Raw genomic sequence first — 19,554 nt, 5'->3', positions numbered from 1 at the left:
AAATCAGGATCAACTCTCACAAAATCCTTCCTCTCGCCGTCACGTTGTTTTTTCACGGACACACTCACCTCGTCACCATCACCGATTCAATCAGAAATGGGATTTTAAGTGACTGAATGATCAGATCCCTAAGATTTAAAAACAAGGAGCGGTAATTTCGAGAACATACATAGACTTATGGTATGTACGTTCACGCCAACAAAGGTAATCAATGTTCTTATCTTATGAAACACAGCGTCCATGAATCCGTTTGTGATCGTTTGAGAGCTGGCACAATTCCATGCACCACTCACGTAGTTCATAGCATCCAAGAAAGTGATATTTATTTATTTATTTATTAATACATCCATAACAGGGTATATCCCCAGTTACAATGGATGGTACAAAATACAATCAATAAATAAATGGTACCTATATGTACAAAATAATATTTAACAATTAAAAAACCAAAATTGCCTTGACTAAATTAAGAATAATTTAAACAAATTTTCTATCAAACATACAAACATATAAAATATTAAAGTTTACATTTCCTATTCTCAATTACTTCCAGACTCAGCAGGACGATTCGCTTGCAACAATATTCTTCAGTACCCTCATCGCCCCTTGGTTCGTGAGCTGCAGCCAACTGAAGTAGCAGCCACAAAATTAGACGCATTAGGAGAATTGCGCCGTCGTCAGATATGAGAACGGCGATACGACAGATGGTCGAGAGTAGAAAGCTGCAAGAGAGCTATGAATTAAGACACTGGAGGTCGGTTTTCCGAACATTTTCGTGTGTAAACTCACGCATTCGAATGAGACCATTGCTCGCTCGGCATTGTGCGGCTGATCACTCTCCAGCGTAAGGGAGCGCTGGCTTTCAAACTCTATGATATATGTAAACTGTACCACAAGTAGAGTGTCTTTCGATATTGTGTCCTGACGATTATGAAAATGCAGTAAAAGCTAACTGAATCAGCTGAGCGTAAAATATACCGATGTATTTATTCATTTATTTATTAAATTTTATTTATTTATTTATTTATTTATTTATTTATTTATTTATTTATTTATTTATTTATTTATTTCATTTTCACTTAGCTGTACTGTGTGTTATAAAATCAATATGGAAGTTGTACTGTCGTTATTGTTTGATGTTAATCCTTGCGAAGTGTTGTGTCGCATCCCAGCTGATTAACCACAGTTTACATTTATTTATCTTTAGCGCATTCCTTGTATATTATTAATGCCATTTCATGCGTACAGCACAAAATACACTTCTATTAGATAATGATTTATATACTGAACTGTTAGAGTCAAAGATGGTGTGTATGATAATCTTCTTCCCAGAAATCAGTAGTGGCAGCTAGAAATCCACCTTCCCGCCATTTTTAATGTTTCCGGCATTATTTCGTCCTTCAACGCGACAGCTTGGGCCTTACAGGCGCGTTACAGTTTTGTAAGATAACGTAAAAAGTCAACGGAATCAACATCACAATGTTTTGATCCTTAATCTTTAGATTTCTGGATTAATATTCTTAAGTTTGTTCCACTGAAGACATTAAATGGTCTCATACTTGAACGAAAGCTTCTCCAAGAATTTGTTTCATCTCAGGCTCACTGGCATAACGAATGTGATATGGGCCCGTCTGCCAAAAAAATCGGGCCCCCTCAAATAACGTTAATTTAATTCAGTATAAATAAGTGAATATTTGTTTAAATTTATAATTATAGTTTTTATCATTTTCGTGAAGCAGCACTATTTTCTTTCAATATGTGTTCTTCGTAAATTTAGGTGAAATTTTTTAACATTAATTTACCTTTAAGCATGAAAACATTTTTTTACTTTATCAACATCAATTTTGTAAACTTATTTAGTGAAAATGAGCTTTTATAACACAAATGTCAAAACGCAAACTCGTAGATGTCCGCTTTTGATGTAAACTACCGCGCAGGTGTCCGTTTTTGGAGCAATCTACGTCTCTTAGCTTCAGAAATGGGTTTTCAATAAAAAAATACTAATTCAGAACTGGAAAAATCATATATTTATAATATGGTGATGGTTCAATGTGTGGGTTACTGTAGTCATGTCCTAGTTCGTGACCCATGGGCAATGTCTGTGTGGCCTAGTAAGTGGTCCTGAGAGTCGGGATACCAGTTGCTACGGAATGGGGGTGGACATCTCGTATATATTCTGATTCGTGGCCCTCCTTGTGCTCGAGCAGCTAGGACCATACAACCCAACGTTGGTCCCTAACATGTTAGAGGAGATGTCCTCACATGGAATATGTGTAAGAAGGGTAGCATTCCACGAATTAACCGATCTCAGAACATTTCAAGCAAGCCTCGGAAATATGGGAGTAATAGAGTCCCACTCCCATTTGACAGGAGAGCGACTCCTTGAAAACAATTTGGCGAATGAAATGGAATTCGATGAGGAGCTATCAATATTAATGGGGCTTATGGAAAAAACAAAGTAGAACTGGCTGAGTCAGCAAAGAGGATGCACCTGGATGTGCTAGGAGTAAGTGATATTCGGGTAAGGGGAGATAACAAGGAAGAGATAGGAGATTAGTGTACTTGACGGGTGTTAAAAAAGGAAGGCCAGAGTGTGTGGTAGGGGATTTCATCAGGAATACTACCGCAAGCAACATAGTTTTTGTTAGGCACGTAAATGACCGAATGATGTGGGTAGAGTTGGCAGTTAGAAGAATTAGGACGCAATGGTCTCGGTGCATTCAGCATGTGAGGTTGCAGATGAGGATGAAGTTGATAAGTTTTATGAAGCATTGTGTGACATCGTAGTCAGGGTCAGCAGCAAGGAGAGGATAGTGCTAATGGGCAATAGGAATGGGAAGCGTTTGCTGGACTTCTGTGCTAGTATGGGTTTAGCAGTTACAAATACATTTTTCAAGCATAAGACTATTCGCCGCTACACATGGGAGGGTAGGGGTATCAGATTCATAATAGACTATATCTTCACCGACTTCGAATTCAGGAAATCTGTTACGAATATCCGGGTTTTCTGGAGATTTTTCGATGATAAAGACCGCTATCTGACCTATAGTGAATTAAGTGTCCCTAGGCCTACGATAGAAAAGTGAAATCTGTCTGCAAACTAATAAGGGTCGAAAATCTCCGGGACGAGAAATTTAGACAGAAGTATATGGATATGATTAGTGAGAATTTCCGAACCGTGGTCAGTAAGCAGGTTCAGGATATAGGAAGAGAATGGGTGGCATACAGGTATGCTGTAGTAGAAACAGCAAGGGAATGCCTAGGAACATCTGTGTGTAAAGATGGGAAAAAGCGAACATCTTGGTGGAATGATGAAGTGAGAGCAGCTCGTAAACATAAAGAGAAGGCTTATCAGAAATGGCTCTAAACAAGGGGTGATGCAGACAGGGAATTGTCCATAGATGAACGAAAGAGAGCGGAACAAACAGTTTTGTATCCAAAAATAAGTCGTGGGAAGATTTTGTTAATAACCTGGAAAGGCTAGTTTAGGCATTAGAGAAACCTTTCTGAACAGTAATAAAGAATCTTAGGAAGGGAGGGAAAAAGGAAATGAACAGTGTTTTGGGTAATTCAGGGGAACTCATAATAGATCCCAGAGAATCACTGGACAGGTGGAGTGAATATTTTGAAAACCTTCTCAGCCTAAAAGGAAATCTTACGGGTGGCGTCGCGAACAATCGAGCTCATGGGAAGAAGGAAAATAATGTTGGTGAAATTACGCTTGAGGAAGTGGAAAAGATGGTAAGTAAACTCCATTGTCATACGGCAGCGGGAATATATGAAATTAGACCTGAAGTTGTGAAGTATAGTTGGAAGGCAGGGAAGAGATGGCTTCACAGAGGGATAAGATTACCATGGAGTGTCGGTACGATACCTTCATATTGGACAAAAGCAGTAATTGCTTCTATCTATAAGCAAGGGAACAGGAACGATTGCAACAACTGTTGAGGTATCTCATTGATTAGTATACCAGTAGTCACTGGCATCTTGAAAGGGAGGGTGCGATGAGTGGTTGAGAGGGAGTAGGATCAAAACCAGGTTTCAGACCACAGAGGGGCTGTCAGGATCAGATTTCAGTATGCGCTAGGTAACTGAAATATGCTACGAGAGGAATAGAAGTTATGTTTATGTTTCGTAGATCTAGAGAAAGCATAAGACAGGATACCGAGGGAAATAATGTTCACCATACTGGGGGACTATGAGATTAAGGGTAGATTATTAAAATCAATCAAAGGCTACGTTCTCAATTGGGTTGTAGTGAGAATTGATGCTAGGATAAGTTCGTGGTTCAGATTACTTGCAGGGGTTAGACAAGGCAGTAATCTTTCACCTTTGTTATTTATAGTTTACATGGATCTTTTGCTGAAAGGTATAAAGTGACAGGGAGGTATTCAGTTAGGTGGAAATGTAGTAAGCAGTCTGGCTTATGCTGACGACTTGGTCCTAATGGAAAGCCTGCAGTCTGACATCTTGGAACTTGAAAATAGGTGCAATGAGTATGGTATGAAAATCAGCATTTTGAAGACTAAATTGATGTCAGTAGGTAAGAAATCCAAGAGAATAATTGAATGTCACGTTGGTGATACAAAGCTGGAACAGGTATATAATTTCAAGTATTTAGAATGTGTGTTCTTCCAGAATAGCAATAGGACTATAGTAAGTGAGATTGAATCAAGGTGCAGTAAAGCCAATGCAGTGAACTCTGAGTTGCGATTAACAATATTCTGTAGGAAGGAGGTCAGCTCAGGATATCTTATTCATGTTAGAAGTAACTGAACTGAGAGTAGCAAGAATGATTGCTGGTACAAACAGGTGGGAACAATGGTAGGATACTCAGAATGAGGAGATAAAGGATAAGTTATGAATGAACTCGGTGGATGAAGCTGTACGCATAAACCGGCTTCGGTGGTGTGTCATGTGACGCGAATGGAGGAGATCATGGAAGACTACTGGCAAAAATTATTGCAATTGGACTAGAAAAAAAGAGTGACTGAATGGGTGGCTATATTTCTAGAAAATAGAACTCAGAGAATTAGAGTAGGCGAAGCTTTATCTGACCCTGTAATAATTAAGAGGGAAATTCCTTAAGGCAGTATTATTGGACCTTTATGTTTTCTTATATATATCAATGATGTGTTTAAAGAAGTGGAATCAGAGGTAAGGCTGTTTGCAGATGATGTTATTTTGTACAGAGTAATAAATAAGTTACAAGATTGTGAGCGGCTGCAGGGTGACCTCGATAGTGTTGTGAGATGGACGCTGGGCAATGGTATGGTGATAAATGGGGTTAAAAGTCAGGTTGTGAGTTTCACAAATAGGAAAAGTCCTCTCAGTTTTAATTACTGCGTTGATGGAGTGAAAGTTCCTTTTGGGAATCATTGTAAGTACCTAGGTGTAATATAAGAAAAGACCTTCATTGGGGTAATCACATAAATATGATTGTTAATCAAGGGTACAGATCTCTGCAAATGGTTATGGGGGTATTTAGGGGTTGTAGTAAGGATGTAAAGGAGAGGGCATATAAGTCTCTGGTAAGACCCCAATTAGAGTATGGTTCCAGTGTATGGGACCCTCACCAGGATTACTTGATTCAAGAAATGGAAAAAATCCAAAGAAAAGCAGCTCGATTTGTTCTGGATGATTTCCGACAAAAGAGTAGCGTTACAAAAATGTTGCAAAGTTTGGGCTGGGAAGATTTGGGAGAAAGGAGACGAGCTGCTCGATTAAATGGTATGTTCCGAGCCTGTCAGAGGAGAGATGGCGTGGGAGGACATCAGTAGACGAATAAGTTTGAGTGGTGTCTTTAAAAGTAGGAAAGATCACAATATGAAGATAAAGTTGGAATTCAAGAGGACAAATTGGGGCAAATATTCGTTTATAGGAAGGGGAGTTAGGGATTGGAATAACTTAACAAGGGAAGTGTTCAATAATTTTCCAATTTCTTTGCGATCATTTAAGAAAAGGCTAGGAAAACAACAGATAGGTAATCTGCCACCTGGGCGACTGCCCTAAATGCAGATCAGTAGTGAATGGTTGATTGATTTGATTGATTGAGGATAGGTTACCTAGGAAAATAATGATTTCTATTATGAAGGGTAAGTGAATTAGAAGGAGACCAATAAGACGATGGTTAGACTCAGTTTCTAACGATTTAGGGATAAGAGGTGTAGAACGAAACCCACAACACTAGTTGCAAATTGAGAATTGTGGCGACGTTTAGTAAATTCACAGAGGCTTGCAGATTGAACGCAGATGGTTACGCTGGACAAAATTTAAAAAGGCACACATTTTAATAATGTGTGAAAAGTTGCTGGCAGAATGCGCTCCTGAGAAGATCCAAAAAGTGGAGCTACTCTACCCTGTAACTGGCCACTCCTTTTTGCCTTCAAATAGAGTATTTGGGCTGATTGAAATACATCTGAGGAAAATGTATACTCTTAGTAAGAAAGAGGAGTATCATGACGTTTTTCAACAGTATGGAACACTGAAGTTGACTGAAAGAGATTGGACACTATCTGACTGGAAATCGAAATACAAACAGCGCGTGAAGTCTGCAAGCCAGCTCTACTTCAAGATTTCCTCTTGCAGACGTGTAATCTTATGGAATACCAATAGAAATAGTAGATAATTTGCTCAGTATGCTTCGGAAGAACAATGTTCGAATGTCAGAAGGACGCTGAAAGGCATAAAGGTCTATAATGATGATGTATGTATGTATGTATGTATGTATGTATGTATGTATGTATGTATGTATGTATGTATGTATGTATGTATGTATGTATGTATGTATGTATGTATGTATGTATGTATGTATAATATTGTAGAATGAGATGTTTTATAGAATAATAATGAATTTAAAATTTCTCAAATTTATAAAAAAGTGCTCATTCACAGCCACAGTTATGAATGAAAAAGTAAACCGCAATTTAAAATTATGGGTATTATTGCACTAGAAGATAATATTACACTTCGTGTGCGAAAAAATGCATGTTACAGCGTATGTTCTTTCAGGTTGTGACTCCTTCAGTCTAGTTACAGATCGACTGTGTTAATCTCGTTGAATACAATGGAAGAGATCCCATTGGATAATTTTTGGCCTCATTTTCTGTTCATGAATAAATGGATACGTTATAACGAATCAAGGAGTCTGTTGACACACCTTTAACCACTGATAGGAAGAACGGAAAAGTAGCATACAATATTGAGACAGGAAGGGAGAGACCGAATTGTAAAGGGGACTGCACTCCAAAAACATAAATCCCCATCAAATTCTTATTGGAGTACTTCGGGACGTTGAGAAGCTGCTTTCGAAACATTCTAAAAAACATGGAGAAACTTTCCTAATCTTGAGAGGTACAAAAACCTACTCGAACAGAGTTCTCATACTCCAGGTTCACAGGATGAAGAATATGAATGTTTTCAGATGCAAGAGGAGAGTTGGGTAATGACAACCTCGTTTTAATGACTGTTTGAAGGAGGTTAGTTTTACCGTTAAATGTTTCCGACTCGGCTCCTCCCAGAAGGCCCGTCCGATTCGGCTCCTCCAAAGATGTCTTTCAGGTTAGCATTGCCCCCGTATGTAAGGGTATGACGTCATAACCTCACCGATCGGTCAAATCACTCCAGGTTGGCCAGTGAGGTTAGCATTGCCCTCGTACGTATGCGTATGACGTCATAACCTCACCTACGGGGGTCCAAAAGCACCCCAGACCATTCCATGACCAATTAGGCCCCTCCAATGGAGTCCGTGAGGTTGGGCTTGCTCTCGTACACGAGGTTATGACGTTATTCCGAGTTCAATGGTCTAGAACCTACATAGCATTACTACTGAACTAGGCGTTTATTACCTCGTTTCTCTTCTCTCACAGTTACTTCTGCTGTTAATTAGTACGTCCCACGTTTGACGTTAATTAACACTTACGTTAAAACACATTTCTTTGTATTGCAACTGAAAATTGGGAATCCAATCACAATTTTCGCAACAGTAAACCCACAAAGAAAGCTATGCCATGGTGCATAATATAATTAGGTACTTGTCTGTGGAATTCTCAATACTTTGCTCTAAAGACGTTCAGTAGTATTATAGATACAATTTCACTCGCCACTTGTAGTTAAGGCCTCGAAGATACCATTTACAAACAATATGTACCAGGATGCAAATTCTCAGTTGTTATTTACTAGCGGAAAATAAAAAAAGAACAAAATAAAGCCTTTGACTAAAGAGAAGGAATTTCTATTTACATCCAATATAAGTGGTGTATCGAACGCAATCATGTGCACGACCATACTCATGTGTACTCAGATTCCAGACCGTGTCGAAATACAAAGCTGGAACAGGTAGATAATTTCAAGTATTTAGGATGTATGTTCTCCCAGAGTAGCAATAGGCCTATAGTAAGTGAGATTGAATCAAAGTGCAGTAAAGCTATAGCAGTGAACTCTACTCTGTGCACCCCTCTCCGCTAATAATGCAGCAAGTTTCGCAAGAAATGGAGGTGCCGTATATCATCCTTCAGAATGAATTTCGATGCGTATTGCACCTGGTGGCGTAGATTTGTATGGATCGCTGTCAGCACTGAAGACCGAATCAGACGACGTCCAGTTCAGGCCCATACCAAAGTAGTTCGAGATGATCTGATTATCGTGCCTCGCCAGGATACATTGATGGTACACAAGAAAGGTGACACAAGTCAAGAAAATGCAATTTTGAGTTAAGAAGTGGAACACGTTGTTCTCACTGCATATTTTTACATAGAAAAACGTCATATATCTATCTATAAAATTGGCCGCTAGATGGGAGTAATGTCGTTTTTCCGCCGGAAGAATCACCGACTGCCTGTTATCTGGAATAACGTCACGTCTCACTTGAGGTCTGGGAGCGGAAGCGGCAACATCGCAGCTGTGTCGAGAAGAATGTCATATCTCAATTCGTGACAATATTATTATAGTTTATTATCAAGAAAAGTGTCATTTTTCGAGTTAAACCACTTTTAATGATAAGGTAAGCCTAACACAACGCATCTTTTCTTCATCGTCGTAAATTATTTTTAGTTAAGACATTTTTCTACAATATAATTATATCCTACTGCGACATATTTTGAATTGTGTCACTTTTCAATATAAACAGAGCATTGCTGTGGGAAAATTCCGCAGTAAACTTTGAATTTGTGACACATTTCCCCATAGTTCTTAATATGAAATTCCTTGATATTGGTATGTATATTTCAAGTTACTCGTGCTTTCTTTCATTTTGTTTCCTAGTAAGCCATCAGATATTATGAACAATGGCGTCCCAGCGCACAAAAGTTATCTTGAAGCTGGCAAAAATGAAATATGATCATTTGGAAGGCAATGGTGAGTCAACTGATAAGAACTGTGAGTGGACAACTCTGACACCAGTAGATCCAAGAAGAGACGTTACATCAGCATTTCATCAAGCAGGTTAGTGAAAGGAATTACCTATGTATGTAGTTTAAAATATTCATAATCTGTATTTTTATTTTATCTGATGTTTCCTTATATAATATGAATTAGATTCATTGCAAAGCATGGTTCCCGGCTAACATTTCAGATCAAATTTTAAACCTTGTTTCAGATGCCACTGGAATTACTTCAGTCGCTGAGTCAACGATACTAGTGTCGCATCGTGGACCACAGCTTCAACAGAGTTCAGACTCTACTGACCCATCCGAAGACAAAGTGGCTTTGCCATCACCGCAACAAGGTTAGAACATTTACCTTGTTTAGATATTCTTCCTTATAAATCAATCATTTGATTTATTGCTAGGAGAATATGTATGCTGCGTATCTACAGAAAACAAATCTTAATGTACGTAAATAATCTTCAATGGTTGAAAACGTCCTTTTATTTCATTTCAGATGTGAACAAACAAAGTAGTAGCAGATCATTACCTAATTCTCACACATCATAATCAGAATCGGACATCTCATCTGATGATGACATTCAAGATCCTACCTACAAGGGACAAACAAGTTCATCCTCTTCGTCCGCAGGAGCGGAATCTGAAGAAGACCCTGCTGTGGAGGATAATGCTGACGTAGAAAAAAAAGAAAGGAAGGAAAAGACGGGAGAAACCAATGGAATGGAAGAAAACATTAGCAAAGCAGTGCAGGAACTCTGGAAAGGAGTATGAATCCAGTTCCAGGAGTGGAAAAGTCGTTAAGAAGAAAATGGGAGGAAGTTGTAGTGACAAATACAGGTTGAAATGCAGTACAAAAATTAAAGAAGAAGACGGTCAGAAGATATTTGATGAATATTGGAATTTGGGAGACTTACAAAGGTAACGTGAGATCCTTCTGTTCAATATAGAGAGTATTTCTCCTAAGTACAGATACATCAGAGAAAGCAGTCATCGCTCAAATAATAACGCGTTTTATTTTACTGTTACGAAAAAAAAAAGGATCAGAGTTTGTAAAACTTATTTTAAAAGCACACTGGACATAACAGACAGGCCAATAAGAACAGTATTACACAAGAATAGTTGTGCAACAGGTGGAATACTTGATTCAGACCTTAGAGGCAAACACGGTAAGCATCACCACATTGCTGATGATGTAAAAGAAGGAGTACGTCACCATATTAACTCAATTCCAAGGATAGAAAGTCATTACTGCCGAAAAGATTCGAGGAGAGAATACATTGATGGTAGCAGAACAATAGCGGACCTGCACAGAGATGTTGATCAATGCAAGAAGAAGAATCTGTCATTTGCAAATTACTTAATGTACCCCAGGATTTTTAATAATGGTTTAAATATTTCGTTTTTTTAAACCGAAAACGGATATGTTTGAAGACTGCATGATGTTCATAAATGCTTCGGAAGAAGAAAAACAGAAACAGAAGGAAAAATACAACAGACACTTACTATAAAAAGACCTATCACGCATGGAAAAAGATAATGATAAGAAAAGTGTGAGCAGCAATTTAATTGTCGTTGTATATGATTTACAGACAGTACTTCAGTATCCTAGGGGTGATGCCTTCAGTTTTTACTACACTTCAAAAATCAACGTTTTCAATTTTACGATATTTGAGCTTCAGTGTAATACAGTCCAATGTTTTTTATGGGATGAGACCGAAGGGAACCGGGGTGCTAATGAAACCGGAACTTGTGTCTTGAGATATCTTGACGGTTTAGAAGAGAGAGCTAAGAACACAGAGAGCAAAAAACTTCATGTAATATTCTATTCAGATAACTGTTGCGGCCAGCAAAAAATCGCTTCGTCTTTTCAATGTATTTTTTTGCTGTGAATAATTATCCACAAATATTTGGTTAAAGGACACAGCCAGAAAGAAGGCGATAGTGCACACATGCAACCATTGACGTGAGGTAACAAAATCTCTAAAATATGGACCGATTTATCTTCCACAGCAATATGTCACACTAATTCGTACAGCCAAGAAGACGAGGAAACCTTACCAAGTCACTGAAATGAACTACGAAATGTCCTATGACTTAAAGGACTTGACAGTAAAATAGGTCTAAATGTCCTAAAGCCTGTGACCATTAGTCGCATCTCAGGAATTCGATTTGAAGGAAAGAATCCTGAAAGAATTCTTTTCAAAACTTCTTATGCAGATACGGAGTTTCGTGCTATTGCAATAAGGAAGACACGATCAAGTTCTACTGCAAAAATCCAGCTGAAGGCAGTGTATAATAACAAACTGATCATCAAAGAAACAAAAAAACAGGGCTTGTTAAAATTGATGTCGAAAAATGTAATTCCTAAATCTTATTCGTATTATTATAAAAGTTTGTAGTTAAAGATTTGATGATTACTGCAATTATGTACTTATGCAATTACGCTGTTATAGTTCCTCCATAATTATTTATGTAGGAAACGACAGCTGACGTCAGTCTGGCTATAAAATGTTTTCTGTATTAACATTAGGCCTATTACAATATTAAGTTGTGGTCCTACATTACCCATTTACATCTTATTTTAGTTTTTACTGTAAACTTTTGATGTATATTGCACATTAAAATTCCAAAATATTAGGAAAATAATTATTTATGCATTTGATTACTAATGTATCAAGATGAAATTATCATATAGTCCTAGTATTATTTTCCAGAAAAGTGTCATATGTCAAAGAAGGGTACATTTTATTGATATGTACAAGGGCTGAATAACACTGACGTTCAACTATCCATGGATTCCTAAACCTTATATTATATTAAGTCTTTCACGATCATAGGAATAACCAATTTTAAGAAAGAGGAAAAGAAACTCGCTCTCAAAAGAATGACAAATCTTTAAATGGCTCTCCTGAAAAAATGATGTATTTTGACTTGTTTCACTTTTCTTGTTGACCATCGTAAATGATCAAGAACTTGGAGAGTGAACTGGATAGCACGAATGGTATGTCAGTAATGGTATCATGATGAAATAGTACTTCTCCTTGTTGTTGCAGGAATGACAGGGAAATGAGTAGGGCCACGTTCCGCATAAAATGTACTCAGACAATGTTATATGATCAAACACTAGAGGTGGACGAAAATTGTTCACCAGGTCGACACCACACGTTACAACATCGATCAATAGCTCCATGCCAGAATCTGTTCTCGTCAAAGAGCACAGAGCTTCGCTACTTGTTCCTCGCGACACCCCTTCCTACAAACATTTGGAATCGGGTTTGTTGTGGACAGACATGAATTTAAGTTTGCGTGGTGGCAACCGATATCGCAGCCCAACATCAACCAAACCCTTACAGATAGTCCTAGTCAAATTCATTCTGTGACGCTACGTATACTCAGTTTTGCAGCAGACAGTAAGGATTGTTATGGCCGGACGATCAATGCGACGGTTTTTTACTGTCAGAAACTACTGCAGAAGCATATACACTTTACTCAGACCAATGGTCCTAAATGGATGCACTGCTGACACTTCCCGTCCATAACTTCTCCAGTATTTCCATCTGGTCTGAAAGAAACTCTCTTAACGGCCTCGTTCAAACTCCGTTAATTGCCCAAATGATGGACGTGTATGCTGTTCTGTCGTGCCAATAACGTTTAATTTAACTTCTGAGCACATTATGGCAACGGAAAATACACGCTACTCTCTCCTTAGGTGCACAACACCAGACAGGCCTGAAATATTCGACGATGAATACTGTTTTGGTGGGTTGTATTAGATTCAGGCTCCAAGAATTGGCATATCCTGGTCTCTACTGTCACGTGCAAACACGATATTCACCATTCCCTTCCTTCATGATGTTCTTTTTTTAAATTTAATGTTAGTGTACTTTGGAAGATAATTCAAATAACAAAATAAATGTTAAAAATCCATAGCGAGGTACTTACGTAATAAAAGGCAACCGGGTCTAAAGCTTCCAAGACTGGAGGCTCCAACTCCGCGTCCCTCTGCTTTCTTGAACCACAGCGTCCCTTGAGAACTCCTTTCTCTGTTGAGTAGTCTTCCTTATTCGATGATGGTGGGTTATACTGTTCGATATATGACGATGGAGATACATCTGCCCTTTCCAAGAGAGGGGGACTAGCTTCAAGGGATGAATGTGGACTATTGCTAGCCGCTGAAGATAGAGCAGGGGACTGATACGATGATGCCTTCCCCGCTACACATGATTTTTTGAAATCACCCTTAAAACGTCCAGAGCCCTCTCTTAATGCAGAAATCCTTGGCAGTTCTGCGGTCAGTTCTGGGTTTCCTAATCTCTCACTGCCATGTGGAGACTCCCCATCATCCCTCCGGTTACTTCGTTTCTTCTGTGCCTAACCAACAATTGGAAACAACATCAAAGAAACCTACTACTAACTTTCAGAATAGACCACCTTAAATAAAAATATATTACAACAGAGTTACACTGGACAAAGGAAATTATAAGTTTCAAGTATGTATTCGTTGGTTGCATGTGAAAACAAGAAACAAAAATCTCTACATCAATTAACTGATTGTGGGGAAATTTCATTGGATTACAATGGAAAATTACATGAATAATGATACAGAAAACAATAGAAAGTGTGCAAAATCGAAATTCGGAGTGGTGACTCAAATGTAATCTGATTTTTCGTTGATACACCTGCGTTTCCTCATACTGTAGATGAACTAAGTTCAACTGAGCCGAAGGAAATATAAGACCGCATAACGCATGGCGCCCGCCTCTGTGGTGTAGTGGTTACTGTGATTAGCTGCCACCCCCGGAGGCCCGGGTTCGATTCCCGGCTCTGCCACGAAATTTGAAAAGTGGTACGAGGGCTGGAACGGGGTCCACTCAGCCTCGGGTGGTCAACTGAGTAGAGGTGGGTTCGATTCCTACCTCAGCCATCCTCGAAGTGGTTTTCCGTAGTTTCCCACTTCTCCTTCAGGCAAATGCCGGGATGGTACCTAACTTAAGGCCACGGCCGGTTCCTTCCCTCTTCCTTGTCTATCCCTTCCACTCTTCCCATCCCGCTGCAAGGCCCCCGTTCAACATAGCAGGTGAGGCCGCCTGGGCGAGGTACTGGTCATCCCCCCAGTTGTATCCCCCAACCCAGAGCCTGAAACTCCAGGACACTGCCCTTGAGGCGGTAGAGGTGGGATCCCTCGCTGATTCCGAGGGAAAAACCAACCTTGGAGGGTAAACAGATTAAGATAGAAGATAGATAACGCATGGCGGTGGAAATATGAACTATACAGTGTGATCAACAGCCCCTTCAAATACCGTTTGCTAGAGCCCAACTAATATGTACATGGTTATAGGAGTGCTGTTCCCCTGCAGGGGTACTGTATGGTACTAATGTTCAGTGAGCACATTTTGCACACGATTTTGAACTCTAGCGAAATGTTGTATCTTCCGTTCGCAAAACACGACGCCTTGAAATCATGTAGCAATGTCCTCTTATCATGGCTCTATGATAATGTGTCGTGCCTCGTGACCTTGTGTAACGAGGAGGGGAATCTATGCATAAAACTAGGTAACAGTGCAGGAAATTAATGTCTTAAACACCGAACCGGATGGCGTATGTATTCTGCTCACGTCGTACTACCATCGTGTTTCCTGCAGTGTAGCGTAGCGGATGTGGCTAATCGTTCGCATAGCAATTGCCGGTATGTGGCAGCGGCGGTTCGAATCCTGCACCGTTGAAATATTTTTGCATCGGTGTGATGTTTGAATATGTAAACACAGGCCCAGGGTTGCCACATTCAAACAGTAGAATGACGCTGTTATTCACCTTGTGCCCTGCGCATACTCCACTGGTTAGGGCCTGAAGGTACTGTACTCTCTGCTGTCATTCGACATGGTTCCCACAGAGGAATACGTTGGCATGATCATCATTTATGGGGAAGCAAGATAAAACGCGTGCGAGGCACTACGTCTGTACCAGGAACGGTATTCCGACAGGAGACACCCGGCTGCTACAACATTCTGCCATGTTGAAAGACGCCTAAAGACAACAGGCGTGATTTTCAACCAGCCACCAGTCCGCGATAGGCCCATCACGTCGGGTGAAATACGAGGCGGCCGTTCTGAAGGCAGCTCGTAATAATCGACACATCACTACAAGAGCGATTGTACGACAGGTGAACACCAGCCAGCCGTCCGTCTGGCAAATACTGCATGAACATAAATTTCACACATACCATCTTGAGCTACACCAAGAGTTCCATGGACGGGATTTCGAAGCTCTAATGGAGTTCTGTCGGTGGCTATTAGGCAGGCTGGACAATGGTTCAGCATTCGTATCGCATATCTTGTTCTCAGACGAATCGCGCTTCCACAATAATGGGAACGTCAATTGCCACATTCACTACTAAAGTTCGGACAATCCTCACTGGCTGCGACAGGCGGCCCATCAAGTACGATGGGGAGTGAATGTTTGGTGCGGAATCTTGGGGGAAAGCCTGAACGGACCTAAATTTTTTTGAGGGCCATTGGACGGGCCCACGCTATCTGCACTTTCTGCGTCAGGAACTTCCACTCGTGCTGGAGAATGTGCCCTTGTACGATCGTTTGACGATGTGGTTGCGACAGTATGGAGCTCCACCAAATTCGACTTCGCCCGTTCGTAACCACAGTAGTAGGGCAAGATACGTTCTAAAACAATGGGTGCTCAGTCAGCATTTTCCCACGAGGTCATTGACCCTAGTTTAGTATTAAGGCTATGCAGTTTCTGATGCGAGGTAACTGACCCTTAGTTGAGTAGTAATGCTATGTAGGGTCTAGACTACTGAACTCGAAATAACGTCATAACCTTGTGTACGAGAGCAAGCCTTACTTCACTGACTCCACTGGAGGGGCCTAATTGGTCAGGGAATTATTTGGGGTGCTTTTTCACCTCCGTAGGTGAGGTCATGACGTCATACGCATATGTACGAGGCCATTGCTAACCTCACTGGCCAACCTGGAGTGTTTTTTGCTATTTGCTTTACGTCGCACCGACACATATGTCTTACGGCGACGATGGAATAGGAAAGGCCTACGAATTGGAAGGAAGCGGCCGTGGCCTTAATTAAGGTACAGCCCCGGCATTTTCCTGGTGTGAAAATAGGAAACCACGGAAAACCATCTTCAGGGCTGCCGACAATGGGGCTCGAACCCACTATCTCCCGATTACTGGATATCGGGAGTGATTTATGATCGCTAGGTGAGGTTATGACGTCATACCCGTACGTACGAGGGCAATGCGGACCTCAAAGATCACTTTGGAGGAGCCGAATCAGAAGGGTCACCCTTGGATGAGCCGAGTTGCAAAGGTCGGGTCAAATTGATCGGGCGCCCATGGAGGAGCCACAAATCGGCTAGGTGACCTGCGGATGAGCTTAAGGCGTCATTATGACGTGTTAACCTTACCTTGCCCCCGAAGGGTAACCTAACTCTCCTTGGAGGAGTCCAATCGGCTATGAAGTGTTAACTTAACCTCGCTACGAGGAACGCCAACTTAACCTCAGACGGGTTCCCCTTGGAGGAGCCGAAATAATGAGGTGACTTGTAGGTGTGGTTAACATGTGCGTTAACCTAATCTCACACAAGGGCTCTTAGTCGTCTCCCCCTTGGAGTAGTGACGGAGCTGTGACGTAATGAGAGCGAGCGATTCAAAAATGCATGCTTATCTTTACATAACCGAACGCGCAGGCCTTCTCCTGACAGAGCTGTGACGTCACAGCGTGGGTGATTTGAAATACAAACTGCTGGCTAAGGGTGCATGAAGTTATAACCTAACGTGTATCCATTCCTTGTCCCGCTTCTCTACGGTGTTAGGTTTGTGGTGAGATGAATCTGTTAGGATGTATTTCTTATAAACGGATGCCCTTCCTGACGTCAACCTCATCAGGGAAGATAATAATATGAAATGAATGGCATTATGATATTAGGAAGGGAGAGGGTAAAATGCGGCAGTGACCCATGTCCCGTCGAATAGCATCGCGAGGTCTGCTCAAGGCTTTACGTCCCTATCCGACAGACAAATACAATCAACAGCGTCATAAGCCCTCACTCCACATGAGCACTGCGGAGAGAATTGGAATTTAATCAAGGCTTTATTGGCACACACACACAATCTAGTAATTAGAAATTGTATACCACCACTTACCTTACATTGCCAGACTGAATGGCTAGGACGGTTGAGACGCTCACTTTCCGTCGCAAACTTTGCAGGTTCGATGCTGGCTCAGCTGGGTAGGAGGAGGGAGGGTAGATGACCCCGGAGGAGAAGCTCTTCCTCTCTACTTATAGAACTAAGTCTATAAGGGGAAAGAGGAGGAAGACTATAAGGAGGGGGAAATGGTTGCCATACGCTACTAGGTTTATTAGGAAGGGGATGAAGAGAATAAAATAGTATTGTTTTAATCGTGTTACATTTGCACTTACCTTTTATACATTTCTGTCTTATCCACTATATGTCAAAACATAATCTTTAGAAACATATTTGCATGATATGGAAATTCACTTTTATAGCTTGTTAAGTAGAAATATTTTTGTCTTCAAATTTGTGTGTGTTTAAACAGACATATTTTCTGATGTTATGTTACCCTGTTCATAGCAGAAGAGAGGTGTGCCAGGTAGGGAAATGCATTGTGCGTGGAGGGGAACGGACAGCATGCATCCTCTACCAAGTAGCGGAAGTGAGCAAGATGGCGGCACGCCTGACAATTTGGAAAGCATACAACCTATATTTGTGTTTAGAACATACATTGTCTGTTGTTATCCTACCTTGTTTATAAATTTCAAATATACCTACATGTATTTTGTAATGAACAGAAAAGATTTGAACAGTCAGCATACAATCTCTTCTGTTCTGAAGAGAAAAAGAACATCTACATGTAAATTTTTTGGTGAATGAACCCCACCATTTTAACACTTCTAAGAAGAGTCGCTAATTGAGGCACTTTGAAAGGGAGAGATAACCCTCACCTACAAGAAATCTTACGTGTTCAACTCTTTCAAGGTGAGTCAATAAAGATCGTGTGTAACGTTACGTTAGCGTTTCTAGTAACAAAGTTGATTACGCATTTTCTAAGAGCAAACGGTAAGGAGCCTGTCTGAGGTTAGGTTAGGAAAACACACCTGTTAACCTTACTTGCACGTCACCTAACTAACTGAGCTGCTTCAATGCGGTCACATCATATTCGACTCTTCTAAAGGGGCGCGGGCGTATTTGTTCCTTTATTTGAAGGGTGCATAAACGTGGAGCAGAATTCGGCGTGTGGTAACGTGCGCTACCGCTTCTTTTTATAACTACAACTACTGATGGGCATTAATTTTGTTTGTGTGTTGGGCAGGTAATTATTGTACTTTCTTTTAGAATCGTAACTGAATGTGATTTAAGTATAACGTAAGAAGAATGGATGATTATGGTAGAGCAGTAAGAAGAATCCGATTTTTTAGCTTTATGTCGCACTGACACAGATAGTTCTTATGGCGACAATGGGACGGAAAGGCCTAGGAGTGGGAAGGAAGCGGCCGTGGCTTTAATTAAGGTACAGCCCCAGCATTTACCTGGTGTGAAAATGGGAGTCCACGGAAAACCATCTTCAGGGCTGCCGACAGTGGGGCTCGAACTCACTATCTCACGAATGCAAGCTCACAGCTGTGCGCCCCTATCCGCACGGCCATCTCGCTCGGTAATTCGAAATCTATATATATATAAAATAACTTGTCCTGACTGATTCATCATCGCCGAGCCAAAACTACTGGACATAAAGTAATGAAATTTTGAGGATATATTCATATTAAGATGTAGGTGCTCGATAAGAGAGGATTTTTGGATATCCCGTCGCTAAGGGGGTGAAAAGGGGGGTGAAATTTTAAAATGAGTGTATCTATATCTCAAAACTGTAAAAGTTTACAGATATAAAAATTGGTATTTAGAATCTCCTTTAAAAATAAAGAAACACGTATATTTTGTTTTCGAAAAATCCTAATAGGAAGGGTGGAAAAGGTTGAAAAAGGGGTCGAATGCATTTCATGAGTCTACTTATATTTCAGAACCTGAAGATATTACAGACCTGAAAATTGGTGTTTGGGATCTCCTTTAAAAATAAAGAAACACATATATTTTGTTTGTGGAAAATTCAATTAATGGGGGGGGGGGG

The 19,554-nt window shown here is 40.4% G+C and overlaps 1 protein-coding gene across 3 annotated transcripts in view; it reads right to left on the bottom strand.

Moving 5' to 3' along the window:
- Positions 1 to 19,554, bottom strand: part of LOC136863016 (transcription initiation factor TFIID subunit 3) — a 336,297-nt gene that overhangs the window by 73,751 nt on the left and 242,992 nt on the right. For all 3 annotated transcript variants that reach the window (XM_068225836.1, XM_067139319.2, XM_068225838.1), the window contains one exon: positions 13,326 to 13,754. In XM_068225836.1, coding sequence (XP_068081937.1) covers positions 13,326 to 13,754 — 429 coding nt within the window. The remainder of the gene's footprint in view (positions 1 to 13,325; positions 13,755 to 19,554) is intronic.

The sequence above is a fragment of the Anabrus simplex genome, chromosome 2, assembly GCF_040414725.1.
Source record: "Anabrus simplex isolate iqAnaSimp1 chromosome 2, ASM4041472v1, whole genome shotgun sequence".
NCBI lineage: Eukaryota > Metazoa > Arthropoda > Insecta > Orthoptera > Tettigoniidae > Anabrus > Anabrus simplex.
Note: the sequence above shows the minus strand (reverse complement) of the source record. Positions and strands in the feature narration are given on the sequence as shown.